Genomic DNA, 19,574 nt, shown 5'->3' with positions numbered 1-19,574 from the left:
TGACGTGACAATAGGTAGGGCGAGGCTGGGTCGGACTGTTAGAGGCATGGATGGAGGTTTTTAGATGGTAAAATAGTTCTGGTTCCCTCTACTGTTGATGCCTTGACTGCAGAAACTTTAAGACACAGTTCCTTGCACCTTGTTTTTGCTAGAGGTTGATTGCTTATCTTTACTTCAAGCATTAAGAGGTAACAAACATTTGTATTCTTTCATTATGTCAAAAAGCTTTAGCTAGGGCTGCTTTTTCTTTATCTGATTCTGTAAGTGGAGTTTGTCTCCTCCTTTTATTATTTTGGATATACTCCTTTACTATGCTAATAACATGACTACACTTACCTTCCAAAAAATAAAGAGAATAAATAAAAATATAATTATGTAATTCTTATGTTTTATTTTATTATTTTTATTTGTTTTTGAGGAATACTTGCTTGTGTTATTAAATATAATAATTGTCATTTTTATGAATAATTTAAATTCTTAATAATTTGAAATTTTGAATTCACTTATGAAATATAACTTTTATTCATATCAAATATAAATAATATAAAATTCCAAATAAATACTACAAAATTCTATAGAATTCACTCGTACCAAATAAAGATGTAGCACCAACAGTACCTAAAAATTAAAATGATAAATCATTGGATAAAAGGATCATATAGGAAAAAATAAATAAGATTCTTACTTTCATAAACTGTAGAAATTAAAAAAGAATTGCAGCATCTGATAAGTACACGCTAGTGAAGTAATAACTTCAGCAACACAATGACGACTTGAAATTTTGAATCTTATCACCTGTTCATGTATATATCATGTATGATCTACGATTTCACTGGCAATTAGATCACTAATTAGAAAAATATTGACAGTAATAATAGTTCATAAGCCGGGTCCTCTTCGACATGAAAAGACGTACTTTACACAGAACATTTTCTATTCTATACATAATGAAGTAAATCAGAACCAAAAGATCTCCTAATTTTGCTCATCTACACCAACTGAGGAACTCAAGCAAGAGAAAATCATCCTAAAGAGTTTCTATAAGGGTGATGAATTTTTGGTGCAAGAAACAAAAAATGACAAGAAATCACCTCTCCTTCAAGAGGGAAAATTGATCGGATTGACAAAGTATATACAGCCTAATACCTATAACTCATCAAAATGTGAGTCTCATTAAGGTGGAGCAGAGTTGGGCTTTACTGTCTCACTCTTGATCACCCGAGTGTTGTACGAACCACAAACTCCACACTTGTGATATAACCAGTGGAAACGTGCAGTGCCCTTTCGATCACAATCATTACATAATATATCCTGCATTATTTAGATGAATATTAGACTCATTTGATACCTAAGTGTAATCATCTGGATTAGAAGTTTGCACTATTGATAATACCATTCAATAATTATACTGGCTTCAACATTTCTTGTATACAACGGACCACATGATGTGAATGTGCAGTGAGTGCATTTCAGTAGGGCTGTAAATGAGTCAGGCCAACAAGTTGAGCTCAAGCTTTTTTATTGAGCTCTTTTAACAAACGAGCCGAGCTCAAGCTTGTATACAACGGACCACATGATGTGAATGTGCAGTGAGTGCATTTCAGTAGGGCTGTAAATGAGTCGGGCCAACAAGTTGAGCTCAAGCTTTTTTTATTGAGCTCTTTTAACAGACGAGCCGAGTTCGAGCTTAGCTCCAGCTTACAAGCCAAGTTTAAGTAAACCAATATCAAAACTATGCAGTTCTGACATAGGGTTCAATTTCACCCTAAATGCATAACTTTCTCTTTTGCCTCTTGCCTTCTCGCTCAGTCATTCCAAAGGGCAAATGTGAAAATGGCAATCAACAAAATTGGTTTTCAAACTCTAATTAGACTAATCTAAAAAGGGGATGCATGGAAATGCATGTGGGAAAGACTTCAGAACAAATATCCGCCCATCTCCTCTCTATATTTTTATAGCAGACAAGAACTTTGCTGGAAACTCAATCATCTTAAGTTTTAAGAGTATTGATCGATAACCTCTAAGCAAAGTGTTAGGCTTGCTTAAGAAATAACCAAAAGCTGAAACATGAATGAGTTTGGTTAAATTATAGTTCATCAACTCATTTAAAGCATATACGCAAGCTTAGGCCTTCAAAAAATTGGCCTACCATATTGTAGGATCACCAGCTAAACGTCTCATTTACACCCCCTATTGGGCTAAGTTTAAATTGAGAGCTTACCAAGCAATGAATGGAAAGTTCTAATAAACAAAGCCTACGAAACTCACTATCCTTCATTTCCTTCACTTATTTTATTTTTCCACAATTTGCTTCTTTTATGGGTCAGTAAAAATTTGTAATTCATTAACCTTGGTATCGAGTGCATCTTAGTGGCAAAGAACCAATCGAACTAAACTCCCTCTTCATGTGATTATTTCAGCAGAAATAAGCACACAGTATTTTCACTTTCACTTGAGAACTAATTACAAGAGACAATAATATTACCTGACAATGATCCCTATAGTCCTCTGGAAGCTCCTCAGCAGCCAGCAATGCATCAAGCATGCCAAAGTAAACCTGAGTTGATTAACAAATAACAATAAGGACAAAATAATACCTCTTACCTCATGAATATGCAGCCAAGCAAACTGACAAAAATAAGACAGCAGACAATTTAATCAAGGGCTGCTGGTATCTTTACCAACTTACTCTTTTAAATTCAACAAAACCAAATAGGAGAACATCATATCCAATTTTAATCTGGCTCGTCAATGTTATAGGTATCCATGGGAAACTTGCAAATAAAAAAAAAATAGTAACAGAAGGTTTTCTTACCGCCATATCTCCTAATGATTTACTGCATATTGGGCAGATGTAGTGACTGCAAGTGTATGCCTATTAAAGAAAACGTGGTGTGAGAAATTTCAACCAGTCTGACGCATCCAAGGGAAGTTAAGAAATAAAGTAAAAGAGACAGACTGGAAGTGGAAGGTTTAAGAGACAGAAACCTGAAAGCAAGCTGAATGCATGTAATGGCCACAAGGCAAAGCTCTGACAGTTGCACTTGATGTGAACAAAAAATCACAGCAGATGGGACAGTTTGTCTCTAAACCTTTTTCCAGACACTTGTGATTCACCAACTTAATCCCCAAGCAACAGTTGCATGTCATGCAATGGAAGTAATCAATCCCAAGACCCTTCCCAACACGACATAAATTGCAAAAAGGGCAATGATATACTCTCCTGAAGTGGCCATGCACAAATGTTAAGAAAAATGTCTGTATGCATTCATAATAAGAGCAAAATCAAGTTCACAGTGTGTAAAACCAGTTGTTAGTCAAAATTGAACTGTACCTTTCATCATCAAAAAACTTGCATATATTGCAATAATATTTTGCCATCAGAAGTCCATTACACGCAGGTGTCGTGCAGATCGGGCCAACTGCCTGAATCTTCAGACAACGCATGCACATCATTTCTGAGGTTGCTTTTCTGCAGTGGATCAGCAAAACATCATGCATTCAGAAGCTTCAGTCAAAATATGAAATTTAATCAATAATTTCAAACATTACCTATCCATCGAGTGATCGCTTACTTTGTCATGGCAAAATCTACAAGTAAACAATTTGCCACAACAAGCAGCACGAAGTTTACAGTTCCGCTTGTAGTGCTCACACCCAAATATCTGCTTTTCCTGATCTCGAAATGATGGTGAACATCCCATTATGTCACCACCATTAGAGGTTTCACCTGAGATTCCTTGAGGTAACTTCTGCTGCGCAGCTATCCAGCGACTAAAACAAACCAGCTACTTAAAGGTTAATTTAGGACAAACAACAACAACAACAACAACAACAAAATATAACGACAGCTAACATCAATGCATTTCACTAATTTTTTGAAGGGAATAAAGATAAAAAGGGAAAAAGCATATTACAGTTATCAGAACTAACCTAGTCAAAAGATTTTGAACAAGATATGATTTTCTCCTTGGATCAAGAGTTGCATCCTTGTAAACCTTTCTAATCTCAGATTCAAGCTCATTTTGATTCATGCGGAAGATATCCTTCCACCCAGGCTTAAACATCTGATCACTTTGCTCCAAGCTCTCTTGAAACTCTTTGTCTGCAACAAGCAAGGCTGAACTGAGTAGAAAATTTGCATTTCTAGGTAAATGACCTTCATAAAACTATCCAATGCTGCATGACACTGCACAAGGATGCTAGCAACACAAAAACTAGAGACATTGAACAAACCTTCTCTAGGAATCCTAGCTTCTGATGTTTCAGCCTGCAAAGATAATTCTGCAGGTCCTTTCCAGCATTCATTAAGCCACTCGCTGAACATTGTGTTTTTGGTTGCCTGCTTCCATGTATCCATCATTTTGTTCTGCTCGTCCTGAGTAAGAGCAGAAGTTACCCAAGGTAACATAGATTGCAGAACTTCAGCACCAGTAGTGCCAATAATGCGGCCAACTATTTTGTCTTGCTCCTGAACCGAAAAATGCTTTCCAAACAATGGCCATAACTCAACTTCTTCTCTCAAAATATGGTGATCAAGAGTAACTCTTATAGATTTGCACATCCCTTGCAGCTTAGTGGCTAGCTCACCATACTTTGCCACACAATCATCAATACCGTCATGGGCAACAGAAAGTTCCACATTGCTTCTCACTGAATCCTCCATCATGCGGGCTTTTTGCAAGATTTCATGAAGGCTGGAAAGCTCAGAAAGAACATATGAAATATCTTCAAATAATTTTTCCTCCTGCTTATGGTCCAGTGTGTATGAATGACTCACATTATGAAGTGCCTCTTTGGACTCCAGAGCTGGAAAAACAATATCATCCTCAGCATTACTATGAGCCCTGTATAAGCCCCATAATAAACGGAATCTTCCAACAAACTGCTGAAGAATTGTCTCATCACAATCACTGAGCTTTCCAGATTCCACATCTAGATACTCCAAATCTTTGCTTATGGCTTTATGAAACTTAAATATTGTATCAATTGGTCGTTCTGCACGGCCAATATCAAAGGAGCTATTATCCGCTTCCCAAGAAAAAAGACTGGAGTTAAGAGCTGGAGCAGAGGAGCTGAAAGACAAGGACCGCAAAGATTTGGCAGTTGAAAGAGAATTCAAACCAAGGTTGTTGCTGTTCACTCCTAAACCTGGTACACAACAAGATCGATCGGCACAAGATGGTGTATGGGAACTTAGAGTTCTTGAGAGGTCCGGGGCATTGCTATTTTTGCATGATAACGGAATGTTTCTTTTGACGGGCCTTTTGTTGTCATCTTCACAAACTGATACAACGCAATCCTTAGAACAAAATGCAGAAGTACATGCACAGCATGATCTAACAATATCTTCTTCAATATCAGTGAAGTTTTTAGCAGAAAAACAACCAATTGCACTCGACAAACATGCACCCCGGCTACGACCCTTGCAAGCCCAGCCAGTAAAAAGTGTAATCAAAGCAGTATCCGTCAATGGAGCTGAATCAGAATAATCAAAAATGTGAGCAGAGACATATAACCATATGACTTCATTAAATAGAATTAATCTCATAAGAAGTAGCTATACAGTACAAAACCTGCTGACTGCATGTTTATGAGAAAATTTTTTGCTTCATCTTCAGTTAGAAACCCCACCAACCATGGCAAGACACGCTCAATCAATTTCAAAGGCATCACACACAAGCTTTGGTATAAAAGTTCCTGCTGCCTCTTGAAGCTAAAGTGCTTTCGAGCTAGTGGAAGAACCTAAACATGCAAGGAATCTAGTCATGTCACATATATTAAACTCCTTCGAGAAGAATGTATAGTTTCTATAACCAGCTTTACATTTGAAATTGGAGCAGACAAGCAAAGTTGTACTTGTTCACTATTAAATTAAATTAGGCATAATTTCACATTCTTCGGACTACCAAACATCCCCAGCAGGATTTATCACATAACTAAGGAACGCTCACCTGTATTTCCTCATTATAGAAGTGTCTTTGTATGGTATCTATTATTTGATCAGCTTGGGAGCATAATTTTGCATAAAACTCAGCTGCTGAATTAGAATTTGCACCTGCCCTTTGAATACTTTCAATCAAACGCCTAATCTCATCAAATTGACTTTCTTCTTCTGCATGCTCTTGAAAGAAAGAGAATTCTCCATCTACTGCAGGAAATATGACTTTGTCCTCAGCGATACTGTAGCCAAGAAAACACAAATCTTTCAGATTGGATATCTTACAGACTGCTCCATGCACTGTATAATTAGCAATGCTGGATGGCAACATAAACTTTTGTCCCAAACAAAGCCCATGGAAAAGAACAGTCAATTATTTCCTTCCACCTTTGATCAGTTTATCTATTAAGGTACCAAATCATTGAATCTTCTCCACAATACTCAACACCGTCATTGAAGAAACAAACATAAGAAAAACACAAATAAATAAAGGTGGAAAAAATTATGGGCATCAATACAATGTAAATGTCTACATCATGTAACAACTGCATGTGCCACTTCAACAATGTTAAGAGAAGAATAAGCTTCCTTCTGCATATTGATGACAAAACAATTTTTAGGGCAATATATATCTTTTTCTCCACATTTACAACTAAGCATCTCACAAATATGAAAAATACCATGAAAGACTACTTCATAAAACGAGAAAAGGCTAAACCAAGTAATTCTGTGAAAAATGAAGAGTAAATATCTATTTGCAAAGTCTAACAACAGAAAGGACACACCTGTGGAAGATGCAAACTTCAGCAATGAATTGCAACCGATCATCAAAGGCTGATAAATTCATAAAATCTCCAGAAAGTTGAATCTTTCTAGCTTCTTCAGCGATTTCATTCAATTCTTGTTTAATAGCATTATGCCAAAGCATTATTTCGTTTATCGGGTGTGTTCCAGTAGTATCTGAAGCATCATTACTTGATTCCAGATATTTCCTTTTCCCAATTTTATGTTCGTCACATGTACCCATCACATCACCCAATTCAGAATTCATTGCACTAATAGTATAATTTACACAATATTGATCCTGATGATTATCTGTGCAGCTTCCAACTTCCTTCGCACCATTTCTCCCTCTTATCCAGGTAAAGACAACCTTCCCAAGAAAAACGCTTTTGATCAGCTATGAACATTCAGCAAAATAACCCAAGAAGAAATAAATGCTAAATGAAAAATAAATCCTTTACCTGCTGAAGAAGCTTCTCTTCTGGGATTATCTTGCTTAAGCACTTCTGCATATCCTGGGATTCAATGGGTGAAATAGAAGATGCTAACCATGGCATGAGTTCTGACATAATGTTCACAGGAATGCTGCAAACAAACTGCCAGATTAGAGATGCCTGCTCTTCGAGAGAAAACTTCTCAATAAGCAAAGGAAAGACCTGACATAATAAAGAGAAAACCTATTACAATCTTTATGTTTTTCAGAAAAAACAAAATCAACACTCCAAACGTTACCAGTATTTTGGATTCAATACTACTGCATTTGCCATGATTCATGAACAATTGTGGTGAAAATGCATAAACAGACCCATCCGACCACTATGATGATGCTTTACTATTACTAGATGGCATTTTTTTCCGATTGATAAATTATAGGTCAAGGAGAAAATGTATAAGTTACATCAACCAGTGGCACCACTCTTTTCAAATAATCAAGGAACAGAGAGGGCTTAGATTCAGATTTTGCCAAGCAGAAAATCACCATAAGCATCACATAGATCGTCACGATGACAACAGTGTAGCACAATACAAAGGATGACGCACCAGGAGTTCCTGATAAACAGGAAATGCACATAATGAGAAATTGTTTGATATAAGTATTAGATGTATTTTCCTATCCATATATCCAATTTCGTCTTCTCTTTTTTGTCCTTTGCACTCATAGCCTTGGATTTCATTCCAGAAGGCCATAGTTGCAGTGCCAGTGCCACAGAGGTGGATTGCCACTGTACTGTGTCTGGGTACAACTACAGCTAGTCGACATTGTTTTCTGTTTTAAAGGGTTATTGAAGTGAATCTAGAGCACAAAAACTCCATGAATTTAGGTCAAATTATATAGTGCTAAAGTTTCTACTCAAATTTTGACAATTATTTTAGTGGGTATTAAATCAAAAGTCATATCCTACTCTTTATCATTTTGCTTCCCAACAGATTATGCAAGCAAGGCCTGCCTAACGGAAAAAGTAAGCTAAAAATTTCAGAAGAAGAACAAAAATAAAAAAATAAAACAGTAAAAATCCACTGGACATTGTACAGTCATTTTTTTTTTTTAATTTAATCCATAGAACAAACCTGAAAAGCTGTTGTCCAAGCTGTTATTGTTATGAAGGAAGAGATCTCCAGTTCCTTTATTCAGGTATGTTGTATCCTTGACAAAATTGTGCTCTCAATTTAAAAGAAAATATCCCACAGTGAGTGAAGGTCAACTGTCTCTTCTATACAACATTGTATTATGGTTTAATGAATCAACTAAAAACAGAAGTTTGAAGCCTATCGCCAATGGGTATTTAGATTACACTTTTGACACAGTCATCCCATATTTGGTGCAGTAGGAATGGAACTACTTTAGCCTCATAAAATCTTTTTGATTCACAGGCATCTGACAGGATGAATAATCTTGTGGACAGAATTTTAACATTTGATTCTTATGAAAAGATAACAACTTTAAAATTTTATTCACATTGAATCATCATCAAGCAACCACACTGACCAACTTTTTCCTTACTTTCGCAAGGACCACAAAAAATCTTGTTCAACTTTGAACTAACATATAAGTAGATAATGCTCAAAGCATCCCAACGAATGAGAGTAGCAAGGAGAGGACAGTGGGGAGGAGAAAGGGACTTGAAAAAAATAGAAAACATGTGGAAAATTATATAAGAAAAGGACCAAACAATCACATTTAACAACATTATCAAGACTCAGACTCTGTCCTGCTTCTGTATTTGTGTTAGTAATTTTTTTTTTAAAAAAGAAAAAAGAAAAATCTCATGCAAGTTGCATCAATCCATGTAGTATCATATCCCAGTTTCCTATAGGAGATATTGCACATGCATGTGGAAAACGAAAATATTATGAGGAGTTCCTTGAAGTAATACACAAAATAAAGAATACTAATAACACCTTACCTGTTCCTCTTCCTTTGCCATGTGCTGACTGAGTGACGTCTGAAGGGCACCTGTGCAAGATGCTAATTCCCTTGGGAAACTTTCATCATCTTGCGTATAAGAATTTAGCAGCTCAAATAATTGATCGAACAGACTGCTTTCACCTTTGTGTTCAAGTGAGTATGTTTGTGCCACATTCTTCACACGTATGTCAAGAGCTGGAAAAATAACCTGCATTTCCAAAATATTGTGCCATCAGGTATGGCAGAATATATGGATGAAAAAAAAAAGTTTCAGTTACTTCCCGAGGGTCAAGATGGAAATAACATAGATCCATTAGATGCAAAATGGTAAGTTTCGTGCACCGGATTTTAAATATTATTGCAATGTTAAATCCCAAAAAATAAATTTCATATTTTATATTTTACAAACAACATAACTCGTATCTTTTCTATTAAAAAAACATGATACAAATGCTTAACAAAATAACCATTTTACATAAGCATATTATCACTAAACAAAATTTTAAGATGTTTTGCATTTTCTAATAATTAGTTGAACGTAAAATAATGAGATTGGAAACATTTTGTTTAACTGCTAGAACTAGTTTCCTAACAGGTTATTAATTATCTATAAACAACACAAAAGCAAGCACAGTAGAAAACTTCAAACAGAGAACTTCCAAAAGTGAATCGCCTCAACAAGAAAACGATTACCATTCCCACCAGAAACAAACTAGATATGGGATAATTTCCCAAGCTTAACAAAATATTACAAGCACTTCCTATCTGATTCAAAGATTTCAAAGTTTTTAGATTTAGTATATCCCACACAATTTTTGAAACTTTTGGACTCGCAGCAAAAGTACCAAACGGTGTGGGTCCCAAAAACAACTACTTAAGCCTAATAACAATGTCAAAAAAAAAAAAAAAAAAATACACAACAGTTTGTTTTCAAAAGAAAATTATCATCCCTTCCTCTTGACAATTCACAAAGCAGTTGACCGTATGTGTAGAATTAAAAGCGAAAACTGAAATAATTAATTATTTCTCTAAAATTCTAGCAACTGTTCTAATAATTCGACTCCGAACCTAAAATTCTTCAAAATTACGTGTTAACATCTCAATACATCATCAAACATGCCACTGAATAGCTAAAACGAGCCAAAAAGGACAGAGAAAAAGCAGAATTTTAAATAGGCACCTCGTCTTCGGCATTGCAGTGGTGCTTATAAATCAATCTGAGAAACCGGTATCGTTCGAAGAGAGACTCAACATCAACAGTCTGTCCAGTAGCAAAAGCCATGGCTAGTCGGTGAAGCGAATCAAGCTCATTACGTATAGCCTTGTGGAAGTAAAGGAATATCAGAATCGGTGATTTCTGCTCGTTACTCTCTAAACAACCTTTCGCCTCAACGTTCTTGACCGCGCTTGACAGTATCATACCTTCCCCTCTCTGCAATTCCGGTAACGGCGTGGCCATTTCTCTTTCTCTATCTAGCTTTTTGTTTTTGACCTGAATTGTATCGTCAAAAGTCTTCCCTTCTCTGAGACAGAAATTTATTTCGGATTTTAATTTTAAAGGATATATTTCAGTTTTGTTCAACGGAGAGGGAGGTTGGTTTGTGTTTTTTTAAGTTTTTGGTTGTGAACTAACTTTTAAGGATTTGATAAGGAAGAAAGGGGTTTATATAGTTGGATAAAGACAGGTGGCAAGCTGACAAGGCAAATGGTGATGTAAGCTGCCCGGCACGTGAGGAAGAGAGGTCTTGAAGATTCAAGCATTCTTGTGGCCATGCAACTGCACACGCTAATATTCTTAAAGACTTGCCTATCCTACTAGGCTCCGTTTGTTGAAATGTAACAAATTTGTAATCTAATATAACCAAATATTATTCCATTTTAGAAAAAACGTATGAAATTGGAGCTATAAATAAATCAAGTCTATGAGCGGTTAGAAATTCGACTGAATAATTTTCATTCTTAATAAAGAATTAAGAGACAATCATTCATAACAATTCATATTAAATAATGATAATATAAGAAAATTATTAATAAATTAATTGTACTTTTAAAAATAAAAGTAACCTATAATACAAAACAAATAAAAAAATAAAATCAGACCCATTTTATTGGACAGAGAAATATTAATTTCAACCCCAATTTATGTCTAAATTAAAAGAGAATGAAATTTAAAAACAATCAAAAAAATTAGAAAAAAAAAAAGAAAAATTTGAAATTTTCAAAATATAAAATAATAGAATACTAAAAGAGAGAGCTAAATTTTAAACTTTCTTGTTGTTTTAGTTTAGAAATAGCTAGATGCTAATTTCAGTTCACTAAATTGGTGATTTGAAATTTTTAAAATATTGAATTTAGACTAGCTCTTAAGCTGTTGTTTTCGAAATGATTTTGGTTTCGATGCAATTTCAATATACTAATAATTCAAGTCATGCTTCTTCTTGCAATATATGTATTATTTTTTTTCAAAAGATAATGAAATTTTAGTTTTTGTGTTTCTGAGACCCCAATTTTTTGTGACTTGAGAAAAACCCTTTTGTAACTATGATCTTTTGTTCAATTAAAAACGTGCATTAATCCTACAAAATCAATGTGGATTAGAGACTGGGTTTTTAGTTTAAACAATCAATCAATTATCCTTAATATTAATATTTTTATCAAATGAAGAGAGATATGAGATAAAGTAGATAGCATGCATGGTTATAAAGCAAAATAGAGAAAAACGATAAATAAAGCAATAAAATAAACAAAAAAGACTAAAGCAGTATTGCCTCTAGCCCATTTTGAAGATGTTAGGGTAATCACACATCTATTTTACAAAGTAAGTAAAATAAATAAAAGAAGAAAAGGAAAAAATAAAGCTTTTTTGGTGATTTGGTTCACAACTCGAGTTCATAATCTAGCTTGTATGTTTATCTCTCAAATGAGAATTAGAACTAAATAATTATACCCTATTACAAAATGGGAGTTGGCTGATTTTAATTGAGAAAGATTCATTTTATCTCTTAAGTTATTATATTTTAAGGCTTTTGTCGCCAAATTAATGAAAAGAGAAAGAAAAAAGATAGATATAAAATAAAAGACTTAAGTAAAGAGAAAAGGACTTGGAGATCGTACCTTAACCTTTTGGTAAGTTTCATGTTGCAACTTGGCTTGGCTCCTCCTCCTTAGCTTGATTGGCAAGTTGAGAACCTTTTCATCTCAGAGCTTCAACTTGAAAGGAGTTTAAGTTTCAAAGAGAAATCTAAACTATGGGAGCTTGCAGGTTTAGATGACCAAAAGGCTCTAAACCCTCGAAAAGATCTTCTGATGATGTTTAAAAATGACCAAAGAAGTGTCAAACCAAAGGTGACGAAAATATTTAAACTATAGAGGAATTCCTCACAAAGAAAACCTCCAAAAAGAAAACAAATTAAGGAAAAAACGATTTTTCCACTTATAATATTCAAAAGAGTAGAAGATAAGAAGAGAGCTAGAAAGCTAAAGGAATGTTTCAACTAACGCTTTTAGCATATAGATCGCAGTTATTAATTGTGTTGAGTTTTGGAGTGAAAATGAAAGCTCAATATATAGGAAAATGAGGAAAAGGGATTTGGAATGTTTCTTGATGTGGAAATCAATATGTTGACTACCATTAGCCTACTCCGTTATTTTTCCAGAGCATTGGTAGTCAATCGCTAGTCCTAAACAGCCACTGTTATCCCGTGCAGTCACCATAATAGTATACTGACGATTTTTTGATTTGAGCATTCCATGGCTCATTTCAATTATGATTTTGTCTTACAATATACGGTTGGAAATCTCTCGTCGTCTGGTTTCCATAACTACTAAGTTTACACAAAAATTCAACTTATGGTAAGAGTTATGACTAAAGGGTGGTAAAGATCGTACTTGGCTTCTAGATTAACCTCCGGTTTTCGATCGATTTAGACCATACTTCTTGTAATTGCTTCGCCACAATTTAAGGGTATAAAAAATACAAATTCACACTTAGGCCTCGAAATATATTTTTTGATTTAAGTTTAATTTGAAAATTTTAAAAATAAAATTATGAGTATACAAAAATGAACTTTCAATATTTTATGATACAATAAGTATTAATTTTTAAACTTAATAAATAGTAAATAGTCCAATTAAAATATAGAAAAAGAAAGAAAGAACTCATAATTCCAAAAAAATAAAAAAAAATAGAGTACTAAACAAAAAAGAGAGTAAAATTTTAATTCTTTTTCGACTTTAATATATATATAGATAGAAATGTAGAAATAAATATATAGAAAGATATTGAATATATAAATATAGATATAAAGACATGGATTATAATTGCTTTTCAAACTTAAATAAATATCTCAAAATAATGTAATAATTAAACTTTTAGATTTATCAATCATTCTTTTAGAAATTATTTTAACTAAGAATTTTTTTTTTTTGATAATTTTAAGATGTATTAATTAATTATTTTCAATTTTGTCCTTATCTCTATTAAATATAATAACTAGTTTCTGAAATTTGGTGAAATTTATTAAAATTAGAGTAATTACGTGCATAAAGAATAATTGATTCCTTAATCATCATGTAAAATTTAATTAATTTATTAATCATCACATAGAAAATCATTAAACAATAAATACAAGCAGTTTGAGGGAGTACATTTTAGAAAAACTAATTATTTTTTATCTATAATTTAAATTCTTTGCATGATAATTAAAAAAAGTTATTAAAACTTGTAGTTTATCACAAAATATTTTTTAATTTTAAAATTTTTATTGACTCCGTAATTTTTTTTTTTTTTGCTAAATTCGCCATACTACAATTTATTGTGTACTATTTAAAAATATTGATATTTCTCTATAAATTTAATCCTAAAACAATGTTAAAAATTCTAACTATATGAAATATGTTACAAGATCAAACTTCACAAACTATGAAAAAATAAAGTGAGTTAAAATAGGATTAGACATTGTTGAGAGAAATTTGGTAGCAATGATTGTGGTGGGTTAGTAAATGTCAAATCAGCAAAACTTTCAGATATTTTGTATTTTTTTTATGAAAAAAATCTTTAATTATTCACACGTTTGTTGTATTGAAATCTTTAATTACTTAAAAAAAAAGTTATAAGGTTTTTAAATTTGATATGTGAATAATTATTTTTTTATATTATAATAAAAAATATAATATAATTTTTATTGATTAAATTTTTAATATATATAACATTATTTTTCTGTTGTTGTACCTAATGCAGCTAGCATGAAAGTTGAAATTTATGAAATAAAAATGGTGTTGAAAGTCAAATAATTAGGAGGGCGCAAGAGATCCGCGTGCGTGGAGCGTGCAGTGGATTGGCTGCCACTCGACAAACTCGCGCCTTCACAAGCGCATTTTCTTCGATGTGGCATAGGTATTACTGTTATGTATTACAATACATGGAAAATTAATTCCTACGCTACCAAACCCAAATGCATTTGTATTTACAAAATTTTTAATTTAATTTATAATTAAATAAAAATAATCAAGAATTGATATTTCAGCTATCAATAACTAAAAAAAGGTCAATATATTTAATTAATTTTTTCAAGTATATAAAAAACGAAAAGTCCCAAATTTATACCTTTTCAAATATAAAAATTTTTATCTATTCAGTGTTGTATAATTAACATTGTTGCATTGTTACATTGGATTGGATGTTTCAAATTATAATTAAAAAAGAAAAAAGAAATCATTAACCTTTACAACTTTATCAGGCCACCTGTCATCTCCTAGGTTGAAGAGATTGTCACTTTTTTTTTTTTTTTTTTTTTTTGTTAACAAAGAGATTTTGACGTTAACATGCCTAAATTTGATCTACAAATTAATTTATTATTGTCATGTTGCGAAGTTGTCATTATCATCTTGTCAAGTTCCTCCTTTTATAGTTCAAATCAATGGCCTTTTTCTTTTTTTTTTTAATTATTTATCTAAATAGTCTGGGACAGACATTACTGTGTTCCAATTTTATAATTTTGCAAAGCAGGTCTTTATGAAGTCTAATAAATTTCAGTAGTCTTGGCTGTTGTTTATGGAAAATCATTGTTTTATGAAAAATTATTTAAATAATATTTTTTATATTTAGTATAGCATTAGAACAAATTAATATACGTGATCAGCATTAGAGTTAAAGTTTGAAATTTATAATTATGACTGCTGTGGAACTTTATAGTTTTTTTTTTTTTTTTAAGTTGGACCAACTTTTGTATTATAAGATAATTTACTTGAATATATTAGAATTTCAATGATTATCTCAAAATAAAGCTCCTAACAAAGAATTTAGAAATTAATGGTATAAATGAATTGAACGTGTGGATTTTATTTCAAATGAATTTTCGATTTATAAATAAATTTTTCATATTTGGAATAAATTTAAAACTCAAAATTTATTTACTTTTATATTTTAAAATACTATTGACATAATGATTTTAGAAGATTAGTAATATTAATAGTTTGTCACAAGACTTTGAATTGTTTAAGTTTGTGGAATTCATTTAGAAATTATATTCAAATTCATAGAATTAAATACGTTACATTTAAATCTTCATTTTTTTTACATACCAAACACAAAAATTTAGATTTATAAATAAATTTTACAAAATTTTATGAGATTCATTCATTTCAAATAAGGGCTAAATTAATACAATATACGGTATAAATCAAGTAGAGTTTAATATTATAAATACTAGGTGTAAATCAAATTGAGTCAATATTTTCAAATCAAATAAATTTAACCTTAATCCGAATTGAGTAGATCAGCAGCAGAAAGCACTTGTAAGATGGATCACCTCCTCCAGGCTAGCCCATTTACCTTCGAGAGTCATATTTATAGACCGTTCAAATGGATATGAGCCTGAATACCTCGTGTAAGTATACAAAAAATAAATACAACCTTAATTGAATTAGAAAATTGGGAACTTCAAGCTGACTTGTCTTTGGAATTTTAAATTTCAAGCTCAACTTGAGTTTTAAAGAATACATTTAGAACTCTTGAATTTGACCCCATTACTATTAAAAAATAAATAAAAAATTATTATTAATTAAAGTAAAACTCTAATGAGTTTAAGTTTGATTTCAAATTAATAAAATATTATATAAGTGTTATAATTATTTAAAATTAAAATACTTAGGTTTACAAGTCATTCAAATTGAGAATTATGATACCCAATTAATTTAGCCTGACTAATTTTTCAAATTCATATCTTTAATACTTAATTTTCAGTTCTATGAAATAACATCTTCTATTGAGTGACTGATTCAATAAATTTATTGCAAATATGACAAAAATATAAATGTCTACAAGTACATTATTAAAAAAATGGAATGAACCTAAATAGTCGTAATCTCGCGCTTTGTGCGCGGATATTAATATATTATTTATATAAATTTTGTAAATATATATCTTAATTTATAAATTTAGAAAAAAAATTAGGTAAACCTTTTTTTAAATAAAATGAAAAATAAAAGCATCAATAGTTTATTGACCAAAAAAAATATAAATAGTGCGCAATCAAAGTTTGATTTTTCTACCTAACTTGTTTCTTCTCACTTGTTTTTTTTTTTAAAATAAAATCAAATTTTAAATGATAAGGTCAACATTCACTTAGGTATTTGAATTCTTTAATATATTAAATATTATTTTTTAATCTAAATTAAATAAAAATAAACCATAAAAATTTAGAAAATTAATATATCATAATGAAAGTAAAATTACTTTTAAGTGATTACGTGAAAATATGAAATAAAAAAAAAATTCAAAAATTCAAAAATAGATGTACGCAATTCAATTAAATGGATTGACAATCAACATCAAATTAAATGTAATGAAACTTCTACTTCTCAGGACTCTAACCTTGAGGCTTTAAATTGAGGATCTAAAAATTGAAAGATATATATATATATATATATATATATATATATATATATATATATATATAAATATATATATATTTATTTATTTATTTATTTATGAAATTCAACTACTCTCAGCTAAATTTTATTTATAAATAAATTTTAGAAAGTAGGTACATAAAATACATCGGTATTGAGAAAAACAATTGCTTTATATATATAATTTAAAAATAGATAAATCAAAAAATATGTTATTTAAAGAAAAACAAATATACGTTAACAAAACACGAAAGATAATAAATTAAATGGAAGAAATAAAAAGATAAACAGAGAAATGAAAAAAAACAGAACACAAAAGATAATAAATGAAATTGAAGAAATGTTTATTTTCAATTAGCTCGACAAAGCCGAAGTCGAAAAAATGTTTATTTTCATGTTGTAGCCGCCAGTCTCAATCTTGATGCAATGGTAGTTAAATACACGAATTATAGAAGAGTTGGTTTTTAGAAGGAGAGAATAAGTTGAACTGCAGATACATAATAGAGAAAGATATTGTGAAGACATAATAGAAAATGAGAAAAATAGATATTATATGTTAATTAGAAACTAAAAATTATTTTTTTACAATTATCTTAAACCACATATTAATTAATCCATACTTGTGAAATACTATTTAACAACATCATCCAATCAATATTTTACAAAATAAAGTAAAAATATTCAAAAATACAAATAGGTAGACGTGGATAGATAAATAAATACAGAGACTATTAATTATTAATTAATTAACTAATATTTTCATGAAATATTTAAAAGTATTATCCAATCAAGAATTTACAAAAATAAAAATAAAGTTTTTATAGATTAGGTTAGATTAGATTTCAAAATTATAAATTATCATTATTATATGTAAATATTAAATTGAAAAAATAAATTAAGTTAGCCTATCACAATAAAAAAAAAAAGAAAATTTTCAAAGATTTCTAAAAGAAGAAAAATAGAATGCTCAGCAAAAAAAGTGTCTTAAACTTTCTCTTTGGTTCAGCTTTCACACATACATATATATATATATATAGGTTGAACTAAATACTTTATTTTAAACCCAATTTGTTGGTAAACACATCTACACATGATTAAATCAAAGCAAACTCTGATGTTATGTTAATAAAATGGACCGACTATAACGCACTATCTAAAAACTAATAAAAAAAAAAAGATTATTCAAATCTTATATTTTAATTGCATCGGCAAAATATTGATATTAACTTTCCAGATAAATAGTTTTCATTAAAAAAAAATTATTTGATAGGCTCAATTAGATGAGCTTTGCCTTTGGAATATAGACAACATAATTTTAATGTGATGGCAACTCAAACCCACCTGTGAAAGAGGCAAAGTCCAATAATATAAAAGTTTTTAGCACATTTTGTTTTCTTTCATAAAAACAAATGGTCCATGGAATTGCGTTTCCTTCAAAGTAGTTCAAAGTTATAATGATGTTCCACCCGTGTCCCAATTCCATACTGTATCCTCAAATCTATGTACAAGTACAACACAGTAAAATCATGTTAAAGATTATTTATTTATTTATTTATTTAAAACTAGTTTTTTTTTTTGGTTTAATATCAATATTTTAATTTAACATTAATCCAATTCAAATGGCCGCATATGGTTTTTGAGTTTAATTGAGTTAGTCTTAATTTTAAATTTTACAAATCTATTAATATCAATTTGCATTAGCCACTTTTTATTTTAGTCGTTTTAATCACAAAAAAAAAAAAAAAACTTAAATTGTACGTATCTCTCTAATTCTAATTTAGTTTGGACTACCGCTATTAATTTACAGTATTCCTATCTTCAAGTGCTTAGATATATTTGAGTGTTTTTGACAATTTCTACAAAGTCAGAAAATTGATCGAGAAAAATATTTATTGAAAGAGATAATTATCAATCTGAAAATAAAATTATTTAAGTGTGGGAGTACTCATATGAAATTAAAAAAAGAAAAGGTGAAAAACTTTTTTCTCTTTTTATCTTTTTTGTGAGTGCTGGACCGAGAAGAATGGAGTAGCAAAGCAAAGATGAAGCAACATTGCATATTGAAAAAGTTGCCATTGACACATCAATGGACAATGCAGTCCAAGTCAGGTTACCCATTTTTAGACTCACTTGTGAAAATTATAGTGAAGCAAACATCTCCCTCACCATTTCTCATTTTGGTTTCTATAATTGGTGCCAAGTCCCTTCAATTTCATATTAGACTACTCCACCAACTTTCATTTTGATCTTATTAGCCAATATCTCCTTTACCAACTCTCTTTTAGCTTTTTAATTCGCCTGAAGATAGTAGAATAACATTATATTAGGATTATTAGTTATATTATATTAAGATTATATACTTGACGTCTTAAATTTTATTTTTTATGCACATCAAGGTATAATATAATAGTAAATGTATATATGACTTAACAATAGATCCAGATTCGAATCTCATCCCATCATATTAAAAAAAGAATTCTATTTTTGAGCTAAAAAAAAAATCAGTTAGGGGATATAATATTTCTTTAAATG

The 19,574-nt window shown here is 30.9% G+C and overlaps 1 protein-coding gene across 3 annotated transcripts; it reads right to left on the bottom strand.

Moving 5' to 3' along the window:
* Nucleotides 1-862: 862 nt before the first annotated feature.
* Nucleotides 863-10,940, bottom strand: LOC105650696 (zinc finger protein BRUTUS). Of its 3 annotated transcripts, none has more exons than XM_020676694.3 (14): nucleotides 10,312-10,940; nucleotides 9,130-9,339; nucleotides 7,186-7,380; nucleotides 6,727-7,094; nucleotides 5,955-6,183; nucleotides 5,577-5,745; nucleotides 4,237-5,478; nucleotides 3,934-4,120; nucleotides 3,553-3,774; nucleotides 3,335-3,472; nucleotides 2,989-3,223; nucleotides 2,816-2,875; nucleotides 2,486-2,557; nucleotides 863-1,311 (listed from the first exon to the last, which is right to left on the bottom strand). In XM_020676694.3, exons 1-14 carry the CDS (start codon nucleotides 10,588-10,590, stop codon nucleotides 1,174-1,176), a joined length of 3,744 nt encoding a protein of 1,247 aa, XP_020532353.1. In that variant the 5' UTR covers nucleotides 10,591-10,940; the 3' UTR covers nucleotides 863-1,173. The 3 variants fall into 3 exon arrangements, with proteins under 3 accessions (XP_020532353.1, XP_012093030.1, XP_020532354.1); XM_012237640.4 differs by having other exon boundaries at nucleotides 3,934-4,105; nucleotides 10,312-10,938; XM_020676695.3 differs by lacking the exons at nucleotides 9,130-9,339; nucleotides 10,312-10,940 and adding an exon at nucleotides 8,294-8,707.
* Nucleotides 10,941-19,574: the final 8,634 nt, after the last annotated feature.

Source organism: Jatropha curcas, chromosome 5 (assembly GCF_041381405.1).
Source record: "Jatropha curcas cultivar XTBG-Jc1 chromosome 5, XTBG_Jcur_1.0, whole genome shotgun sequence".
Lineage (NCBI taxonomy): Eukaryota > Viridiplantae > Streptophyta > Magnoliopsida > Malpighiales > Euphorbiaceae > Jatropha > Jatropha curcas.
The sequence above is the reverse complement of the archived record's forward strand: the minus strand, read 5'-3'. Positions and strand labels throughout refer to the sequence as shown.

Excerpts from the sequence above, each read along its gene's own strand:
- LOC105650696 (XM_020676694.3), bottom strand. The coding sequence starts at position 10,590 with ATGGCCACGCCGTTACCGGAATTGCAGAGAGGGGAAGGTATGATACTG. Across the intron at positions 2,558-2,815 it reads AATCATTAGGAGATATGGCG|GTTTACTTTGGCATGCTTGA; the intron begins GTAAGAAAACCT and ends TAATCAACTCAG. Across the intron at positions 1,312-2,485 it reads ACTATAGGGATCATTGTCAG|GATATATTATGTAATGATTG; the intron begins GTAATATTATTG and ends TAAATAATGCAG.